The 19,874-nt window shown below is 37.7% G+C and overlaps 1 protein-coding gene across 1 annotated transcript in view; it reads right to left on the bottom strand.

Annotated features, from left to right (window-relative positions):
• Positions 1-604: 604 nt before the first annotated feature.
• The window catches only part of LOC124167156 (apolipophorins-like), a 205,293-nt gene continuing 186,023 nt past the window's right edge, over positions 605-19,874 (bottom strand). Inside the window, exons 46-58 of the mRNA XM_046544962.1 lie at positions 19,392-19,584; positions 17,799-18,004; positions 16,791-16,918; positions 14,723-14,831; positions 14,487-14,620; positions 13,613-13,764; positions 13,026-13,209; positions 12,739-12,874; positions 12,120-12,326; positions 11,899-12,025; positions 10,707-10,828; positions 10,276-10,470; positions 605-1,080 (exon numbers count right to left, since the gene is read on the bottom strand). Of these exons, the coding sequence (XP_046400918.1) occupies positions 979-1,080; positions 10,276-10,470; positions 10,707-10,828; positions 11,899-12,025; positions 12,120-12,326; positions 12,739-12,874; positions 13,026-13,209; positions 13,613-13,764; positions 14,487-14,620; positions 14,723-14,831; positions 16,791-16,918; positions 17,799-18,004; positions 19,392-19,584 (1,995 nt within the window). The 3' untranslated portion in view covers positions 605-978. The remainder of the gene's footprint in view (positions 1,081-10,275; positions 10,471-10,706; positions 10,829-11,898; positions 12,026-12,119; positions 12,327-12,738; positions 12,875-13,025; positions 13,210-13,612; positions 13,765-14,486; positions 14,621-14,722; positions 14,832-16,790; positions 16,919-17,798; positions 18,005-19,391; positions 19,585-19,874) is intronic.

Here is a 19,874-nt window from a genome sequence, read left to right as displayed (position 1 = left end):
ACTTGCAGACACAACTGCAGTAAGTGTTTACAATTTGTGGCAGAAGTAATGATATTGGATAGAAAAATTTTGGATGGATTTAGGCTATTTTTTCATCACTTGAGCATCAAAAAATCAAAATACCTGAAAACCATTAGAATAATTTTTTTAAAAAGTACATACTTAAAGTAGTCAACCTTCTTATTCAGATTAAGTTTCAGCCCTTTAATATGTTAACCAATTATGAATTTTTCTTTTATACAAAATATGTTGCTAAATTCAATGTTCTGAAATTTAAAAAAATAGTTATTCCACTATCAAGGCATGGATGGTACACCAAGGGCTGGGTGAAGCCTTATTCCACTACCTTTATGGTTCCAGTCAGTACAAACTACAAAGCCTCTCCTTCACTAACATAAGACTACTAGATTTGGAAACCAGAGTGCATTTATACATTTTTACCAATAGTGTAATGTCATACAATGAGTTAAAATATAAAAACATGATTCTATAGCAATTTCCCCCATGTCTTCCATTCCTTATTTATGCACATAACATTACAAGTTAAAATATAAAAATGCGCTTCCTTACAGTTATTGAATTTTAAAGCGCATTTTAAAAAGTCTTGATGGTATTCACTTTTATTGCTGTTTTGGTTTAGAATACATTGGTAACAGGTTCACTATCACGTAAATATCAAGTCATTTAATAGGTGAAATATGTACAGTCTCTCATTATCAGAACTTGTTAATAATGAACTCTTCATGTGAATATTAATGTTTTTCTTATGAATTAAATGATTTAATTTACTTCAATGTTTTAAGTGTACAAAGCAGTCTCATGTGTTTTTCTGCTTCCTCAAACAACATAATTTAAGTGACATCCTGTGATAAAAAAATCACTGTCCTTATGACATAAAACCTAACAAAAAGAGTTCTTTATTCTGGCATGTCTGTCTCACTTTTAATACACTTCGTCTGAGATTCAAACAGCAGCAAATCATTCAACTGATTCGCTGTTAACCCCTCCTATTATGACACTCAGCCCTAGGGCTGGGATACGCAGCTCAAGCTCAGCGGATTTGGTAGTTAACCTTGCAGACTGTAAAGAGAAAAAAACATAATAAAAATAAAAATAAAATAAAAATAAAAATAATTTCTCCTGGTAGGAACCTAATGAAAAATAAATATGCAAACATACCTATAGCAAATTACTAAAGGTTTCGCGGTCCATGTTTCTAGATTTATGGTTTTTTGGGAATATCCCGCGTCAGGTTATTAAAATGGCCGACGTTTCTTCTCCTATGCCGGAGACCGAATGTCATTCGGTCATTCGCCCTGATGAGGTCTCCGGCATAGGAGAAGAAACGTCGGCCATTTTAATAACCTGACGCGGGATATTCCCAAAAAACCATAAATCTATACCCATAGCATCGTTGATAATGGCTTCCGGGTGCAGCTGCGTGTTGCGTTCATTCATCGCCTGATGATGCGTCCTGCAACGGTCGCGAAAGCTTGCACGACAAAGCGCAACACGCAGCTGCACCCGGAAGCCATTATCAACGATGCCCCTCGCTGCGAAAACCTACGTTCAAAGCTATACCCATAGCAGTTTAAATCTAAATATTGTTTTCTTAGTAAATACAAAATTATTGCCAATTTATGAGAGAAAACAAATAAGTTATGGTATCAAAATTGTAATCAAAACACAATGTAGTTTATGCCTTAGAACTTCAATATTTTAACAAATCTCCTTAATACCGTATTTGCACGAATCTAAGACGAACACGATTCTAAGACGACCCCCCCTTTTTTGGAACTCCACTATGGGAAAAAAATTTTCTAGGGGAAAACGTTCAAAGCGCGAATGTTTGGCTATGTTGCCTATGTCCCAGGAAACAAGGGATTTTTGGCGCGTAATGACAGGAATAGAGGTACTTAATCGAGACACTTAGGTCTTATTGTTGATTCGACTAGTAGTTTCTTCGGTGGGGCCATGGTCCGAAGACGAATAAAATTAAACTAGTGAAAATGAAACCTGACTTTATTAAACCCACACGGAAAACACTCCGTGGTATGAAGGCAAGCCACCCTGGAAAGTAGGTAACCACTCGTACGAGCTATGCTATCGCGTTCGGCGTACGCAGAGCATACTGCAGGGGGTGAAGCATGACCATATGACTGCGCCATGAAATTTTTTGTCCCAAAGATAGGGCAACTTACCCATTCTTCTCTAATTAGCGTAGCGTCAGATGGGCGAATGAATTCGGATTGTTAGTAGGGAGGAACAAAATATCCTGAGAAGATATCCCTTCCTCAGTAACTCTGACAAGTGAGACTTATGGTATAACTCGAAAATTGATAACTGATAATAACCTGAAATCCTATTTTCGGAAAAAATGCCACATTAACTGCCGAGAAGCTCAGCAACGAGGATATGTAATAATTTCTTTTCTCTGCCATCGTAATACTCTGAAAGGCACGGAATCACAACTAAATCGATTTCTCTAATCAGAGGCAAATCATGTTGCCATCTTACCGTTGCTCTGAGAAAAATGCGACGACTTTGTAGCAGTTTATCCCACTACGGCATTGAGGCGTTAACGTTACAATTTAGGTAAATTGTAACCAATCACACGAACATTTTTAGAGTTGATCGAGCTTTAACTTGAATGGAGCCGAACGCAGGGTAAAGCAGGCAATCTCGCGGACTCGGCAGAAGTGCACCCGGCGACTGATCGGCACGCGCCGAATCTTTGCCTGCTACCCAAAAATGGATTTTTTTTTACTTGAACGCAAAATTAAATATGCTAAATTACTGTTAAGCTATTTTTGACGTTGATTTGTCGTTGTATTGCTATTAGGTGGCAACCTCAGGGGTCCATAATTTTCCGACGTAAATTATGCAACCCGCTTGACGTCAAAAATTTTGCATCCGATTCTAAGACGAACCCTCTTTTCCGCAGGAGGTGCGAGGGAAAAAAACCTCGTCTTAGATTCGTGCAAATACGGTAATATGTAATAGTTCAGACCCCATTACGAAGTGCATTTTACTCGGCGCATTTATTCCCTACCATTTACCCGCTCCATTCCACAGAACTTTCCCACCCCCCCCCCCCCAGACCACGGCCCGTGGAGGGAAGCGTGAATGAGTAAGTGGGGATGAATGTGGTTATGCCGATTATGTATGGTTGTGTGTGAGTGTGTGTCGGAGGAAGGGAACCCAGGTTTTTCCCATGAATGGTGTGTTCCTCCTCCCTTTTCCTTGTGCGTTACCCCACCCCAAGTTGGGGGATAATAAAAAGGTGGTGCGCGTAGAAGAAGCAAGATAATTTTGAAGTGAGTGTCAGGTGGAGCCCATGCCCGAATTTGGGTGCGACACACGGCAGAGAAGACGAGGGGCCTAACAGATCACGAGACTGATTGGTCTGAAATAAGAGACCCCCCCTTTCCGAAGGAGCAAGGACCAGCTGAAGAGGACGCATTACCTCCGTTCCGGATGCAGCTTCCTCCAACAAGGGAGAGAGGAGTGCAGTAAATGGAACGAGAGTTTGTTGGATCCAACCTGGTCTAACCTCGGACAACGATAAAGTAAGATCGCAACTACCCCCCCAAAAAGCCCCCTCTTGTCTCCTGCCAAGTGTTAAGACAGGCAGTCACGAAACGCACCCGTTACTCAGTGAAAGTGAAATTAATCACCAGAGTAAAATTAACATTCGTTGGGATGGACTTTCATTTACCTCCCCCATCAAGAAATAGTTGAAAAGTATCATTATTTACGTGTTCACAACCGAACTATATTTTGTTGTTATCATTTGCTATTCTGATTTTCATCTTGAAAACCAAGTTATATTGTTGCGTTTTTTTTTAATCATTGATGCTTCATAAATTGCTCTCACCAATTCATACTTCATTAGTGTATAAGAGGGTTTCTTTTGTTTTGTCATATGCAATCTTATTGTTTGAATTATATTTTGTTTCACTGAAAGTGTTGAGTAAGTGTTTTGTTTTAATTCCTTCACGGGTCATCTTAAGGAAAAATATCCCTTTCGCCCCGTTCATTTTCTTTCCGTGAATGCGTTGTGGAAGAGTGCATAAGTGCCCGAACGTCACCCATCAGGTTGAATCAGGAACCCCCCATCCACAATTATTTCCAAAGAAGGGGAATATTTTTAATTTATGTGAATTGCACGAAGAGAGTGGCATAGTTTTGTCCCGTAGGTCCCATGCGGGAGGGATCCACGTGGATTTCTATATTTTCTTTTGTTTTTGTGCGACATCTCCCCCCAGTTCTATTTTGGTATCCGGGCGAGCCAGGGGTGGGATGCCACAAATATTACCAACGAATAAATTCTATCAAAAATTGTCTGCATATTCAATATAATCTTTAACAAAGAGGACAGCTAAGCTGGAAAGTAATCTTAGAATTTAAATAAAGTAGAAGAGAATAAAATGAGTAAAGATTAAGAAAATATAAACAAAATATATAAACAATGTGGAAAAGTTTTAATAAGATAAAAAAAATTGAATCTACTAGGATTGAAGTCCTCTATCACATTCACCCCAACATGACTCATCACCGCGTCACAGTAGCTCTCAGTAGGGCAAACTAATGAGCCATTTAGAGCAGGCATTCGGTAGAATTTTAAAAGGAGTTTCCCTCCCCCAATACCTCAATGGTTGAAAGGCTCATTATTTGTTGATTCCTTAACATGCATGTCTCAGTGGCAGCAATAATTTAGCTTTATAGTGAGTATTTATGCACATAACATTGAATGCTTAAGTAAACAAGTCATACGGAGCAATTTAAAAGTAAGTGCATTATAGAATGTACTTGAGGTAATTTAATTCACTTAACGATATAATAAATAAGCAACTAAGTCAGAATTGCATTTTTAGCTGCCCGCTTTTCCAATCATAAATTCATTGAAAATTTGTTAATGAACTGAGAGAGACAAAGGTTCATTCTACTACACAACTATCTAAGAATGAAATGATATCATGGCATGTGAAAAACAAATGTTGTACACTACCTAAATATCAATGGCAAAGTTCTAACAACACATATCTCAAAAATAGCAACTTTTCAGGAGAGAAAAAAAAACCATTAATTTCTTTTACGTGCACACTGTAATTAAAAACCAAAAGTTCATAAAAATAAAAAAGAAGCATTCATTTGCAAATAAAGAGTTGTCCTTTGCTTATATTTTATTTTTTAATGTTATTACTAGTGATGGGTCGATTCCAAAATTTTATCGATTCCAATTCTGAAATTTCGATTCCGATTCTACCGATACCGATTCCATCGATTCTGATTCCATAGGCTCCAAGAAAAATATAACTTAATTCCAGGCAATAAGAAAACCACTTTAAAAATATTACTCTGTGAAAGAGTCAGTTGACAAAAGCATCTTTCATATCATCACTATGTAATTAAAATATAATAGCTAAATTTCAAAACAGAACATACCTGAAAAGTAGTGTTACATGATAGGTATTACTTTGGAATATTGGCACTCATAATATGTCGACCATATATATGTATCCAAACTACAAGGGAGACCCCTGAGTACAGAAATTTTCATAGCTGCATTCTGTACCAATATGAATCATGTAATACTTGGCCCTTTCAATTCTCAAGCATAAAAACCAATTATTCTACATGCTCAGCCAGCAGGTTTTGACGTCTACATGTTACATTATTACTGCCTGCAGAAAATTGCCTTTTGCTACGCACTTGTGTGACTGGGCAAGTACTTTCCTACCAAAATTGCAAGATTTCAGACACTTTGGAATTTTTATTAAAAATTATATCAACGATTTTTTTGGATCTTGAATCTTCATGGAATTCAAGTGGACGAAGCGAACGAACTAAAGAACTAAACTTTATTTCGTAGAGCCAAAAAAAATCTATACTTCTCACGTCATTTAATCAACCTTAACATCTCTTCCTTTTTTTCAGTTCAAGAAAGAAACTAAACACTACAAATGAATATCACATCGGTCGGACACAGTAATAGAAAAGGCTAAAAGAGCCTTGTGGTGTGAAAACTCCCCCTTCCGCGCGACTCACCTCGGCGAATGTGGAAAGGGAAAAAGGGTATCGGTTGTTGCCTTTCACGGAAACAGTTCATTTTTCTCTCTCTAAAGCATGCTGACTTAATCTCTTCACTTTACTTCAATACCCGAGGCATTTTTCTTATGCGTGGGATGGATCCGAAAAATATCCAATCCTTAGTATTTTCACTAGAGTAATGCGCTAAATGTTCTAGTCGATCTATACATAATCCTTTTCAACATCCTCAGTTTAGTGTTTGAAGTCAATGAAGACGATTATCCATGCTTTAAATCATGATTTTCAAGACTAATGTTTTAAAAAACTTGAAAAATCGCCCTCAGTTACCGAGCCTTAGAGTTCCGCAGCGTGTAGCTCAGCCATGACGCGCGATTGAAAAATCGCTCTTATTTCCTTCCTCACAAACTTTTTTTTCCAAGATTTCTAATTAGTAATCTTTAGAAATCTCTGCTTTATATTGTGGATCAAATTTTCCAAGTTATAATTTACGTAAACGAAAGATATCTTGTCATGTCATAAAGTCAGACATTATATAATGTCTACTTTATGACAAATTTCACATGAAAAACGGGTCGGCCATTTTGCGTTGTAAAACCAGACAGATGAGAGTCAAAATCTTCAAAAGTCATTGAAAGTATAGGCAAAGCACCAGATCAAAGGAATAATGCGTTTTTTATTCCATAAAACTCATACCAATGCACAACCACTAGGATAAATTCAAAGATTTTTTGAGGAAAAACGATATCTCGCGTGGCATTGAAAAATTGGTCATGTTTGGGCCTCTGTATCTCACTAAAGGTTCGTATTTATGTAAAATGGCATATAAATCTATATCTGGTAATGATTTATGAGTATTTACGCTAAGTTTCAAGTCTCTATCCCCTAAAAGGTCATTTTGGACTTCATTCCAGCTTTTTCCGATTTCGGACTAGTGTGTTGGGAGACGGGTAGTCCGGGTAGGAAGACGATCCGCCGCTGCGGCCGGCGTAAAGGTATTCGGCGCCCACGTCGACAACTACAGTGTATTCAGCAAGCTGAAACTACCAGGCCACTTGGCATTATAATGACTTATCGGCTTTAAAAACTGCACTATTACATGAGTTTCATGATAGCGCTCCCTGTCGGCAGATAGCTGGACCTACTAGCCTCGAAAGCTCTGTAACCTTAACTACTCGACTCGACATTCGTCATGCGACTCGAAACGCTCAAGTCGAGTACCAACTACTCGATCGACTTGAATTTTCGAGTACTCGCACATCCCAAGAACACAGAGTATACAGAGAGGACAGAGGGCGCCCTTAGCTGTAGTGGCAAAATGCGCTTCCGGCCATGTTCTAAGCACGTTAATGATCTCAAGCATCGAGTCTTAATTTAGCGTGGTTTGAAGGGTTAAGGCGTGGAATCCAGGATCTTATTCGTGTTTCAAAGTGCGAATCGCATACAAATTTCATTATTTGGCGAGCACTAAATGCGATGGCGGATAATGAAAGGCGAGGAGGATACACTTGGTGTTCTGCGATTGATTGCAAGAATAACTCAGGAATGCCCAAAGCGACCTAAGTTTTTTCCGTTTCCCGAAAGATCTCACAAGGTAAGTTCGACATTATTTATGGTATAAATATTTTTTATGTTCCCATAATTGGACAACATCATGAGGTTCGATGCCATTGCTATATTTCAGTGCATCATCTAAAGCCGATGTCCCACGGATAAATTTGCATCAAATTTTGATGCAACTTACCCCCACCCTGTCCCACAGTCAAAATTTCATCCAACTGGCTTTTGGTCCAATCGTTTGTACAAATCACCAATTTGTACAAATGGATAGGACAGGCTCTAAATTTTCATCCAATTGGATGAAACCAACCAATCACAGTGCCTTTGACAAAAAAGCATCGCCAAGCGCTGACACATAGGCCAAATAGGTTAAACTTATTTATCGTCTGCATGAGTATTTTAATTAATAATTATGTATATTATGGACACTAAAACAAACTTTGTTATTATCCACACAGTATGCATTGAAAACCCAACAGGTTTCCACCTTTTCAGGTCGTTATCTTAATCGTAAACCTCTAGACAAGGACCTGAAAAGATCGAAACCGGTTGAGTTTTTCATTAGTACTGTATGGAATACTAAAAGGTTTAGTTTTAAATTTATAATAACACCATACCACAAAGTGAATTCATAAAACATTATTTCAAATATATATATATGTTCGTGATCGTCTATTTCATCGCCTGTTGTGGTCCTAAACAGGGGCGCCGACTTATAAAAAATATTGGGGGGGCACATACCGCGGGTCTTGCCCCGGGAAATTTTCTAAATTTTAGATGAAAAATAGTGAGTTTTAAAGTTTTTAAAAAGCCTTTTCGAGGGGTCATATGATCAATATTAGAACCCCGAAAACTCGACTCTCTATAACTCGACACTTCGGGAAACTCTACAAGCCTGACACATTTTTTATGTCATTCTTCCATTCTTATAAAATTAGTCATTCTTCCATTTAAATCAACCGGGAGGCAGCTTACATCCCTCTTGGCCCGCCAGTTTGTACCCGAAGGTTCACGCACCGGGAAAAGTTCAAAGTGTGTCACAGCCCCGAAACACTATCACGATTCACACCACTTTTTTCAGTTAACCTGTTTAATACCGTAATAATTATTTGTTTTATATCATCACTGAATTTATTTTAAAAGGTAACTATCGTCAAACAAGGAAAATAAAAAATACCAACATATTTTTGTGATTTTACAAAGCATAACATAACTTAATTAATTTCTTGAATTATTGGGGGGGCTCCGCCCCCCCAAACGAATTATTGAGGGGGCTCGAGCCCCCTCAGGCCCCATGGAGTCGGCGCCTATAGTCCTAAAAGTAAAAATGAGCAAACATTGGTCTTTGTGATAGCCAATGGAAGCTCTCAACTAGGAAATCCGTAATAATTAGTTGATCTTCGCAATAAGAAGGAAGTGATCTTTAGAATCGCAATACAAGGAGGGATGTTTTGGAAAGAATAAAAGATTTACTTAAGGTATCGAGGCCGAATTTTACAGGTTAGCTTTGTGGAGGGCATACGATGCGAGCGAGCAGCTGGAGAAATGACTATTATGAACTGACGATTATACCTGTGAAACTACAGCTGCCTGAAAATACAGGCTCTACTCATACTTCAAGCCTTATTAGCTTCTTTGTAGCATAATTCTGTGTAAAAAAATGGACTTTGCTTCAAGTCTTCGGCTTACGTAAGATTTTAAAGTCTGATAAATACTCGCAAGACTACGGCTACTGGCGCGTTTGAACCCCTGCCACTTGTGCAAAGGGAAAGGTATATTAATAAAGGGGGAATAACTTTCCGCAATCGGGTTCAACTCCGAAGGATAAAAGGGCGTGGGAATAACGATTATAATCGCGAAATAAAGCACAGAGTTCCTCACTTTATATTCAGGGAATCGGCCGTGGACGTGATGGTTGCGAATCAGTGAATGGTATATTTGAATACGCTTTCGACGTGCTTAGAACATGACCGACGCGCGCATTCCTCATTACAAAATTTAAAGGGAGAAAGTAGTCCTCTCTGTTTACTCTGTGCCAAGAAGATGTGTGTTTTGTTATCACGATTACGTGGCGCGAAAATTCAAATGACTTTTAGAAACGCGGTCGTATATTTTTTTGTTTGAAGTACTACTGGAATCGGAATCGATTTTCCGCCTTGGCAAGTACTCGTTTTCGATTCCCGTTCTTGGCCGAGAATCGAGGAATCGAACCGACCCATCACTAGTTATTACACTTTGTTTAAGATACCTGTCTCAAACCGGCCTAATTTGAGATAAGTGCTGTTAGGACTTAGCCATCGATATATGTATATCTTGCCACACAGATTTTTTGTAAGGAGTGAAAGGGTGTAAACAAAATGCTATCAGAGAAGCTATTGTGCGACTGACAATACTAAAATTAATTTTATATCCAAAATTTATTATGAAGTATAATGACTGAAGAATGATCGCAGCCTTTACCGGTGAATTGTGCAATTGAAGATTACTCAGGATTTCCACAGGGTCACATTCTCCATCACGGCCGATGTTTTGATGGACGAGTCAGCTGCAATGGAAAAACTGACCTTGTGGAAATTCAGAGTAACCTTCCATGATAAGTTTAATGACTATTTAAAAGAAAGGAATCCTCATAATCTTAGTCTTCTGCATCCTGTGTATCCTCACCTCTTTCCTTGATGTTACCCTACTGCATCGTGTAACTGGATGCCATCCATGGTATAGCTGGCATGTGCATTCTTCCGTGAATTCAGGTGAAAGGGACTGAACCACTCTCTGTGACACAACATTCAAGAATTGTTTCTTGAATCCAGGTTTGGGCAGTTCAGCGAAGTTTCGTGTGCTGTAGGCACCTCCATTTGTCTATTGTAATAGGAAGAAAGAAAATCGTTGATAGATTTGAAGGGAAACTCACACAAGTTCAACTTCAGTGTTGATTACTATTATTACAATCAAAGTTTATAATCAAAATTATCCTTGATGCTAAGTAGCAGCCACACAAAATAGCTACCTGATATTAATGAGAATACTAATTTCAAAAGTTACCCCAAACGTACATCTATTATTTCAATAACAAAGTAAAAAAATGGAACACTTACAGCTTGAGCAAAATCCACACATACATCAGCATCATAGGACAAATCTTTCTTAAATTCAACATCTCCATCAAGCACTTTCTTCTTAGCATCTCCTAAACTGAATACACCATTCTTATCCAGGCCTGACAAAGTAAGAAATATAAATTTGAGATTTCTCAAAACCAAACATGAGACAAAAGCTGCCATTATGTGTAATGTGTTATTAACACATACTTATTTGGTTTCTATAACATTCCAAAAATATAAATGGCCCAGCTATAAAAATTAGTACATAATTCAGAGTTCTTAATTCAACTCCAACATCACATAAACCACTTAAGTTACGTCATTTTAGCTAGAGATTCCCACAAACTTAACTTCTCAAACAAAAAGATAGCAAATAAAGCAAAAATAAGTGAAAAGTAAAATCTAGATAACACAAAAATATATTTAGCTCTATTTAGTAATCATATACATCCAATGATGACAATGATTGTATGACATTTTATGTATTCCCTTTTCCTCGATTTCCCTGACCTGTCAAAACCATGAAAATGAAAAAAATTAGATACGGGAAATAAATTATGAAAAGTGTTCAGAAGAAATCCTGTCTTGGTTGGCACTCATACAATAATGATTAATACAGTGATACCGAGTTTGAGTTTAATTTGCTTTGTAACCTTGCTTGTATGTCAATTTTATCGTATCCCCAATAAATTTTCTTAATTGAAATGCTAATAATATGTTTCTCCCACAATTCTATCGCAATTATTTTTGTAGCATGATTTTGATTAAGAATGTAATTATAAATGACAAATATTATATAAAAACATAATAAAATGAAATTTCATGTGACGGCACAATAGTTTCTTCAATTTTCATTTTTCATAATAAAACGGATTTAAAAGTAAAAAACTATTTTAAATGTATTTTTATATTAATATAATAATAATTTTAATATTTTGGTCAGTTAAATGCTACTGTAGGCGCAGGTGCAGTGGTTGGCTGTGTGCAGCAATGCAGCCGGCCATTACACGTATCTCAAATTTGGTTCGTATTTCAAAGTGAAACTTTGCTCATTTGACAGCTCGTATCTCAAATACCTCATATGTTAGGGCACTCATATCTCTAGGTACTACAGTATATTTCTCTAACTCAGAACAATAAACAACACCAACTTAGACGGTTACACTGTTTTCAATTCATAACTTACCAACAACCTGCCTAATTTGCTTCCTGTCTCTCGAGGCAGATGTGAACGTGATGGGTGAAAGGACATGGAATGCAACTCCAGACATCTCATACTGTTTCTTTTGCAGGAAGAGCCTCACAGACTGAGTCTGAAATGTTTTATTCAAATTGTTAAACAACTTACTTTGACAATGCGGTAATTCAATGTGATTTTTTGAACCATTAAAATGATAAGTAACTTACCGAGACAGGCAATGGTGAATACAGGCAACGTGAGTGCATCAAGGAAATGACAGCCTTGGCTGCACCAGGCCTGAATGGATATTCTCTTGCAAGGTAGAATGCATCAGCGTAAGGCAACCTGGCAAATTCCACTTTAACCAGCTTGTTCAAACGATCAACCATCTGGACAAACTTCTCCACATCAGGATGAAGGCCATCAAGTACAAGCTGGAATAAATATGGCTTTCTGTTAGAGGCCAGATAAACACTTTGGTTCACCACCATATGAAGTAACCTTTCAATACATCAACAACTTATCCACAAGCAGTACATTATGTGTAGTTGTGAGGTGAGATTCAGCAATCAGTGTCTGCATCATCCAAGGTTATTTACACTGATAATTTCATAATTTTAATCATCAAGTTACATATTTACAAATGGTTAAGATAAGATATTGTAAAATTACATGGATGGAAGCCATCAAGCTCTCATTAAGAATCAATTGCATGATCAAATTAACATGTTCTATGGTCCTCAGTTGGATACATGGTAGATATTTGGAAACCAGAGAAATAATAGCATAATCACGGACTTTCTTCAAGTTCCAAAAAAGATATACGAGGAAAATATTGAAAATTACCTTGTCTTCAGGTGTATGAGCTGGGAAATGTACATTCTCGCCTTTTCCGTCAAATCCCACCTGTCCATTGGTTGTGAATATGTTAGGCCATGTGTTGTTATGCTCACCGTAACCGATAAGGATGAACTTGACATCGCTGAAATTCAATAGCATTAAAACTCTTCATTTGTTGACAAATATGAGTGAAATTTGTGTCAAAATAAATTTAGGTATCTACAAGGAAAACACTGCTAAGAGAAGGAAACATCTTCATATTTAAAATGAATAATGCATTTTCTGTTACTCACAATATTTTGTGCGCCTTCAGGTCATTAGTGATGGAGGCAACCAGAGGGACAAGGAGATCCTTGAGTAGCACTTCATTCTGGGGAGCTTGCTCAACAGCCAATACGATGTCAGCTTTACCTTGAGGTGCCTTTAGACTGACTGAAAATCCATGCTGAACTGAATTCCCACCAACCTTGCACTGAGCTGTTAAAAAAAAAAGTTTTTTAGACACATAAGGTATTTTAAAATAGGACTAAAGAGTGTATAAAGATAACTAATACTATTGATTGCATTAATTGTGAGATAATCAAAATGCACTCAGAAAGTAGTATGCAACACCTCACATTCCCTCCCTCCTTACTCACAAATTCTCATTACATTACGTACTTTCTATGCATTCAATCCATGCTTCAATTAAAAAATACCTAATTGGATGCAAAAGTTTAAAAAATGTTTACAACACCATAATATTCACTGTCATTAACAAGTGCCATCCTCAACTGCTTAATTGCAATAATTTAGCACCTACAGAAGAACTCCTTCCTTTCACTAAAACTGTTTTACTCAGCAGTATCAATATGGAGTACATATTTGAAAATAAACATACCACATTGATCAGGAACTCGGACCTTGACACCATTAAAGTAGCAAGCAGCAGCATATGCAGCTGAAAATTTGCATGCATCACCACTTCTCATAGCAATATCAGCATCACATGCCTCTCTGAATGGAGCGGGATCCACAACTGGGAAGCAGACCCTATAGAACAAATATATTGATCATAAGCATAAGAAAAACAGTACATGGTTTAAAGATACAGTAGATTCTGTTTAATGGGTCCACCGGTTACTTGGGGCAGCCGCTTAATTGGGGCAGATCTTGAAGAATAGAACCCAATAGAGGTTATCCCAGAGTATTCTCCACTTAATTAGGACAGCATATCGCTTTATTGGACCATTAGTAGCGACATAGACACTATACTCGCGACTAAATTAAAATTATTTGTTTTCAGAATACTATTTTCTTACATTTTCCTCCTTTGATTTACTCTTATATTTCACAAATGCTCCTATTCTTGCCCTATTTTGAAAGCTCTTGTTGTTATATTATCCGCAAGAGGATAGGACTTTTCTTTAATAGGACTTATTAAAAGACATTCATTCAGCGTCGCCCGAGGCTGTGAAAAATATTTTTAACTAAATTGTTATAATTCTTAAAAATGACAATAAATTAAAACTCGCTGATTTATTAATCAAATTAAAAGTTTAATAAACTTATGCTGCATTATAAACATTCTTTTGTCTTCTTTCTACAATTTAAAAGTTTTTTATGTCCATGTACAAGATTGTTCGCCTGATTGCAGGGGCAGCCGCTTAATTGGGGCAAAGTGCACAAGTCCCGTTCTGTCCCAATTCACCGGAATCTTCTGTAGTTTTAACTGACCATAGCAACACAAGCATATAAGCCATTAATGTACATACCTCATTGGGGAGTAGCCAGCAAATATATCTGAGCATTGTTTGGCATGCTCATGTACATGGGTCTGAGCGGCTACGTCAGCACAGAGAGCATCAGCCTTCCAGGAATTAGCGAGTTTGTCTACTGTGGGAGCAACCTAGGCCATGGCAATTAAAATCATGCAATAAAGATAATTTATCATGATACAAAAACACTTTTAATTTCACTGTTTGAATAGAAATATGGCTGAAATTATCACCTTTCCACTTGGCATGACGTAGTCATCATAAGGTTCATTATTTAGGGTTCCCAGAAGTCCACGTGTCTTACCAAAGTAATATCCATTGATGGAAACCATGCACACATCCCTGAAAAAAAAACTATCTTTAGAAAAACATACACCACTAAATAATTAAATCAATATCTCCATACTGTAACCCATGCCGTCCGTCCGGGTTTCACTTTCAGAGGGGATGGGGGGAGGATAGTTTGGAGGGATCGCTCAAGGTGAGCGGGTCGTGGTTCGAGGGCAAGGGGAGATGGGGGGGGGGGGGGAAAGGAAATGGAAAAGTAAGTTGCTGAATGGAGGCTGGCGCGTACGAAATAATGAAGGCTTACATAACAGTTTACAATTCCAACAACACGTTTAATGTGTACTTCAATTATGAAATGTTCTACAAAATACATAAATAAATGACTCACTGAATAACAAAGATTAAACTACTGCTACTGGCCAGTTAAATACCCTGTAACAACAATTAATAAATGACAAAAAAGAAAATAGACCCTGCTTACAATTGTTGGCGTGAAATATTACAAAAATGCTTGAAAAATGACAAACGCCAATTCCAAATTATCACTTATAGTCCTACTAACTACGATTAACCATTCACACACACACGGGGACACGGGGGGGACTTTAAAAAAATGCACGGGAATATATCACTGTTCTTCTTCTCTTGAATGGAAGAGAGAGGGGAATGGGGAGTGGGACTCTTCTGATTCTGCTGAAATTTGGGGATATTGGTGGCTAGAGTACTAATCGCTCTCGCTGAGTTGCTGGTGGAGAAGATTTCCTCGGCTGGCTCAATATTGCGACTAGTATCGCTGTGGGATGAGAGAACTCCTTCGTTGGCGCCGTGGATTGACGTCTTCTGCCGCCCGTGCTAGGAAGATACCGTCTTATCTCCTCTTTCCAAGTCACCGCCGTTTAAGTATCGCGTCTTCTTCCACGCTGGGCTGCCTCTCTCTCTCTCTCTCTCCTCACAGGATGGATGGGTCACCCAACAGAGCCTCCGGCTGACCTCTCCAGCAAAATAGTAGACTGCACGTCGCCCGCACTCCGCTTATATAGCCACTTTCTGGGAGGGGGAAGAGTGAATGGAAAAACCCAGGACAGCGGGTTTTTTCGGCTATTCTTCCGTAGGCGAGGGGAGGGGGGTTTCTGTGGAGGGCGAGGTTGGAGGATTACATCACCTCCGTACGCAGGTGTTCCGGCTTCACAGTGGGGTGGGGGAAAACATGCTACGAATCACGTAGACAACGGAACTTTCCACACTTCGTAGACGGAAGAATCGTGGGAGGGGTGGGGGATGGAAAAATACAAAATCTAGTCATTCATACTTCACTTCTCATTCACACGCACACATTCACTCAAAATTACATAAGCATTTACACGAAACTATATAACCCTTTACAAAATTTAAACAACCCTTCATAATTTACACAGGCCTTCCCTACCTCGTAAACGCCTCTTTAATAATCCATGAACCGAGCCAAATGGCAACGGTTACAATACTTTAGAATAAAATTTTACGAAATTTCAAGTTAGGTAAAGTTTTCGTCTCTGTGAAGCTAAAAAGTGAAGGATTAATTCTCAGAAGTTAACAAAACTCATTGAATATAAGCCCAGCAGAACATCATTGTTGAGTCTATGTCGAATCGATGTAATTTCCACCAATTTACACTTATCATCATAATTACCACCTAATATCTATGTTGACCAGTGGATGTCAATTGCTTACATAGAAACCGCATCAAAGTAACGTGGATGCTTTGATGTTGAAAATTAAATGTGATATCTCCGTGGCAATGTCGATTCAAAATCAATGAGCATTTGATGTCGCTGTTCCACAGGAAGGTTAAAAATGTTTCTTTAAATGAGTTCTTAATTGGTTTCATTTACCTATATTGATTGAGTATAACCAAAATGAACCAACACTAATGCATAAAATTATTTTTCATTGAGAAAAACATAGTTTCATTCTATGTAAAAAAAAAACAAATCCATAACACACTAAAATAAAAGGGAAATATGCTATAATTACTTGAAGCGCCTGTCACAGGTGACTTTAGCTCCATATGCGGTCTTCATGCTGACCACGTCAAATTCACTCCAGGCAGACATTGTGTTGTGGCGCACAGGGAATTCAGAAGGTTGGCCATTGACTTTAAGCTGAAATATTAATGATGAGAATGAACAATTGATCACTTTTAGTCATATGCAGAGGAAAACATTATTTTAAAACAGTAATTCTTCACCCAGGTATAAAAAAGTAAATGACTGCATATATTGTGTTAAATCCTTCATTTAAAAGGCCCTAAAAATAAAATGATTCTTACCCAGTGAGAAATGGGTGGTGGAATCCACGTGGAATCCACGTTGAGTGGTGGATATTTGGTGGTGGTGGATATTGAGTGGTTGGACCCACGTGGAATCCACGTTGATTTCAAGTGGATTTGTGGTGATTAGCATTAAATGTTAAATAGAATTTCTAATTTATGGAACTTAACTCTCTGGTGACATTGCGTCATTTATCATCCTGAAACCATGCTAGTTATGTGAAAATGTATCGCACATTCTATTTTTATATAATTCGTGGAAAGGCAGCCATGAGAGCACATGAAAAATCGTAGACACATATATAGAAGGTTTAGATATAGAGTGGTTGAGGTTTTAATGGTTTTAGGACAGCACCTACTGCTGTTTTAATTTTTCCACCAAATTTCCACCTGGGTTCCACGTTGATTCCACGACCAAAAACACGTGGTATCCACGTTACATCTCCACGTGGGTTCCACGTGGATTCCACCACCTATTTCTCACTGGGTATTAACAGATGACAAATGAAAAAATTTTTCAAAACATCATCATATTATTCACTGTAAGAACCAAGGAAAATTATACTCCACAACAAATCTATAGATGTGACTCGACTCCAGAGAGAGCATTTCTGAACTCTAATCCATGAATAACTTTTTACACCTAATCAAATAAAAGAAAATTAAGCTTGTACCACAATCAAAATTAGAGTTAAAAGACAGAAATTACTTACCGTCAAGTCCATAGAAAGCTCAAACATATCCTTGGGATCAACCAAAGTTATTGACATTAGCTTTCCACCTTCATAATGACCTACAATGCTGAAGTTTCCATCTTCAAAGTCCTGGGCCAGAACATAGTCACAAGCACAACCACTGAGAGTGTAATGCCTGTTGTCAAACGTGAAGAAGTGCTCTCCTCCAACAAGGAATGCATGAGCTTAAAAAGAAAGAAGTTGAAATAAACTACAAAACTCTTCCTCCATTGCAGATTATTATCCCGAAACAAATAAATTAGATGAGTATAAAATTGTACGACTTAAGCAAGGTTTTTCATGAAAGATTTTACACTTTTCCAGTGAACAATACGTGCAAACTCCTCTCAGGATTTCGGGCAGGTAAGATTTTGTACGAGCACCTAAGAAAAAATCTTCTGAGCGCTCTTACAAAATCTTACCCGCACCCAAGAAGAGTTTATACATAAGGTTTTTCATGTCTTACAGGAAAACCACTCAAATATTTTTGCCCAAATGTCGATAAAAAGATACACATTGGAAAAACATCTACCAAATTCCCCTTACACCATAGTAAAAACTTATCCATGAGAAAACTAACTAAACTTCAAAGGAACACTATATTTGGTTATCTGAACTGCTAAAACGTAGGAATAGAAAGTTTCCTTGTCGTGAACAAAGGATCGGTAGAAGGAGAGGTAGTCTTACATGCATGAAAAATCTTATGTAGAAATAAAATGGCCGAATACTACGAGAGATGTGGTGGTTGCGGTGGTTCAGGATACATTCAGCTATTCACCGAATAAATTTGTGTCATTAGATATTTCAACGAAATGTAAAATAATTCTACGAAATAAAAGTATTTTTTCCATTTCAGATTAGTATATAGGAGTGTAAAAGACATAAGAGGTATGTAAGGTAAGGTATCCCAGTTATGAGGACTAACTTTTCCTCTGCTGAATTTTTGCACTGTTAAAAAAAATGGATCACTTTTAACTATTCCACTCTTCTTCAATGAGTGAACAGGTTCAAGTTTTACAGCACTCCAAGTTTTGCATTAGCTTTTGTGAAGCTGTCATCATAAGCAAGCAATTCCCACTTGGTTAAATATGACTGGCAACATCATACCACCATGTTTTAACAGCCACAAAAAATCCATTGTGGAAAAAAGAATGACTGAGTAACATATTTTAGCTTAATCAATCAGAAAGGATTCTGAAAATCACGGTATAAATTCTGGAGAAAGCAAATGACTTTTCCCCTCTCGAATTTAACCTCATACAAATACACACTGTGAGTACATTTACATACTCATGAGTGGTTACTAAATAGCCCACCACTACCCATTCTATTGATGCTCCAAAAGGATAGACTTATCTTCCTGAAGCATTAGATTGTGATGAAAGACATAAACACACTAGTACAGAGGATATTAATAATATATTCATTTAACTAAAAGCAATTGGAATACTTTTAGGTGACTTTAAAATTATATTAGACAACTAAAACATTGATTTTCATTCATTGATGGAAGATCTCCACCACTTTCCCTGCAGACACAAACATAAAAGGTAGATATGACCCTTAACTTACCTTCCTGTGGTGGAAGTTGGCCTTTAAGAAGTGTTGGTACGAATTCAGAGAAGAGCTCCTTTGGTGTGGGGAAGTCATCAACCTTGTAGAAGAAGGGAGATGCTCGGACAGCAAAGAAGAATGGAAGTCGAGCAATGTCATCCAAGGTGAAGAGGGACTGCATTGGCCCAGATCCAAATAACCAGAAGGGGAACTTGGATAAAATGAAGAATGCACTCTGCCACACTTTTCATAATCAACCAAGTATTAACTATTGCATCCAAGTAAACCAATACTGATTATTTAATTGTGATTATTGTAATGCTGACAGTATCAAAATTCTCATGAACTTAAAAACAAGGGATGTACGAGTATTCAAAAATTTGAGTCGAGTCGAGTAGTTGGTACTCGAGTCGAATGCTTTGAGTACCAATATTTTTTCGTAACGCTCCTCATTATCTTTTCATTTTTACCCATCAGGCTAAGCATTGAGAATAGAAAATT

This window comes from Ischnura elegans, chromosome 10, assembly GCF_921293095.1.
Source record: "Ischnura elegans chromosome 10, ioIscEleg1.1, whole genome shotgun sequence".
Taxonomy (NCBI): domain Eukaryota; kingdom Metazoa; phylum Arthropoda; class Insecta; order Odonata; family Coenagrionidae; genus Ischnura; species Ischnura elegans.
The sequence above is the reverse complement of the archived record's forward strand: the minus strand, read 5'-3'. Positions and strand labels throughout refer to the sequence as shown.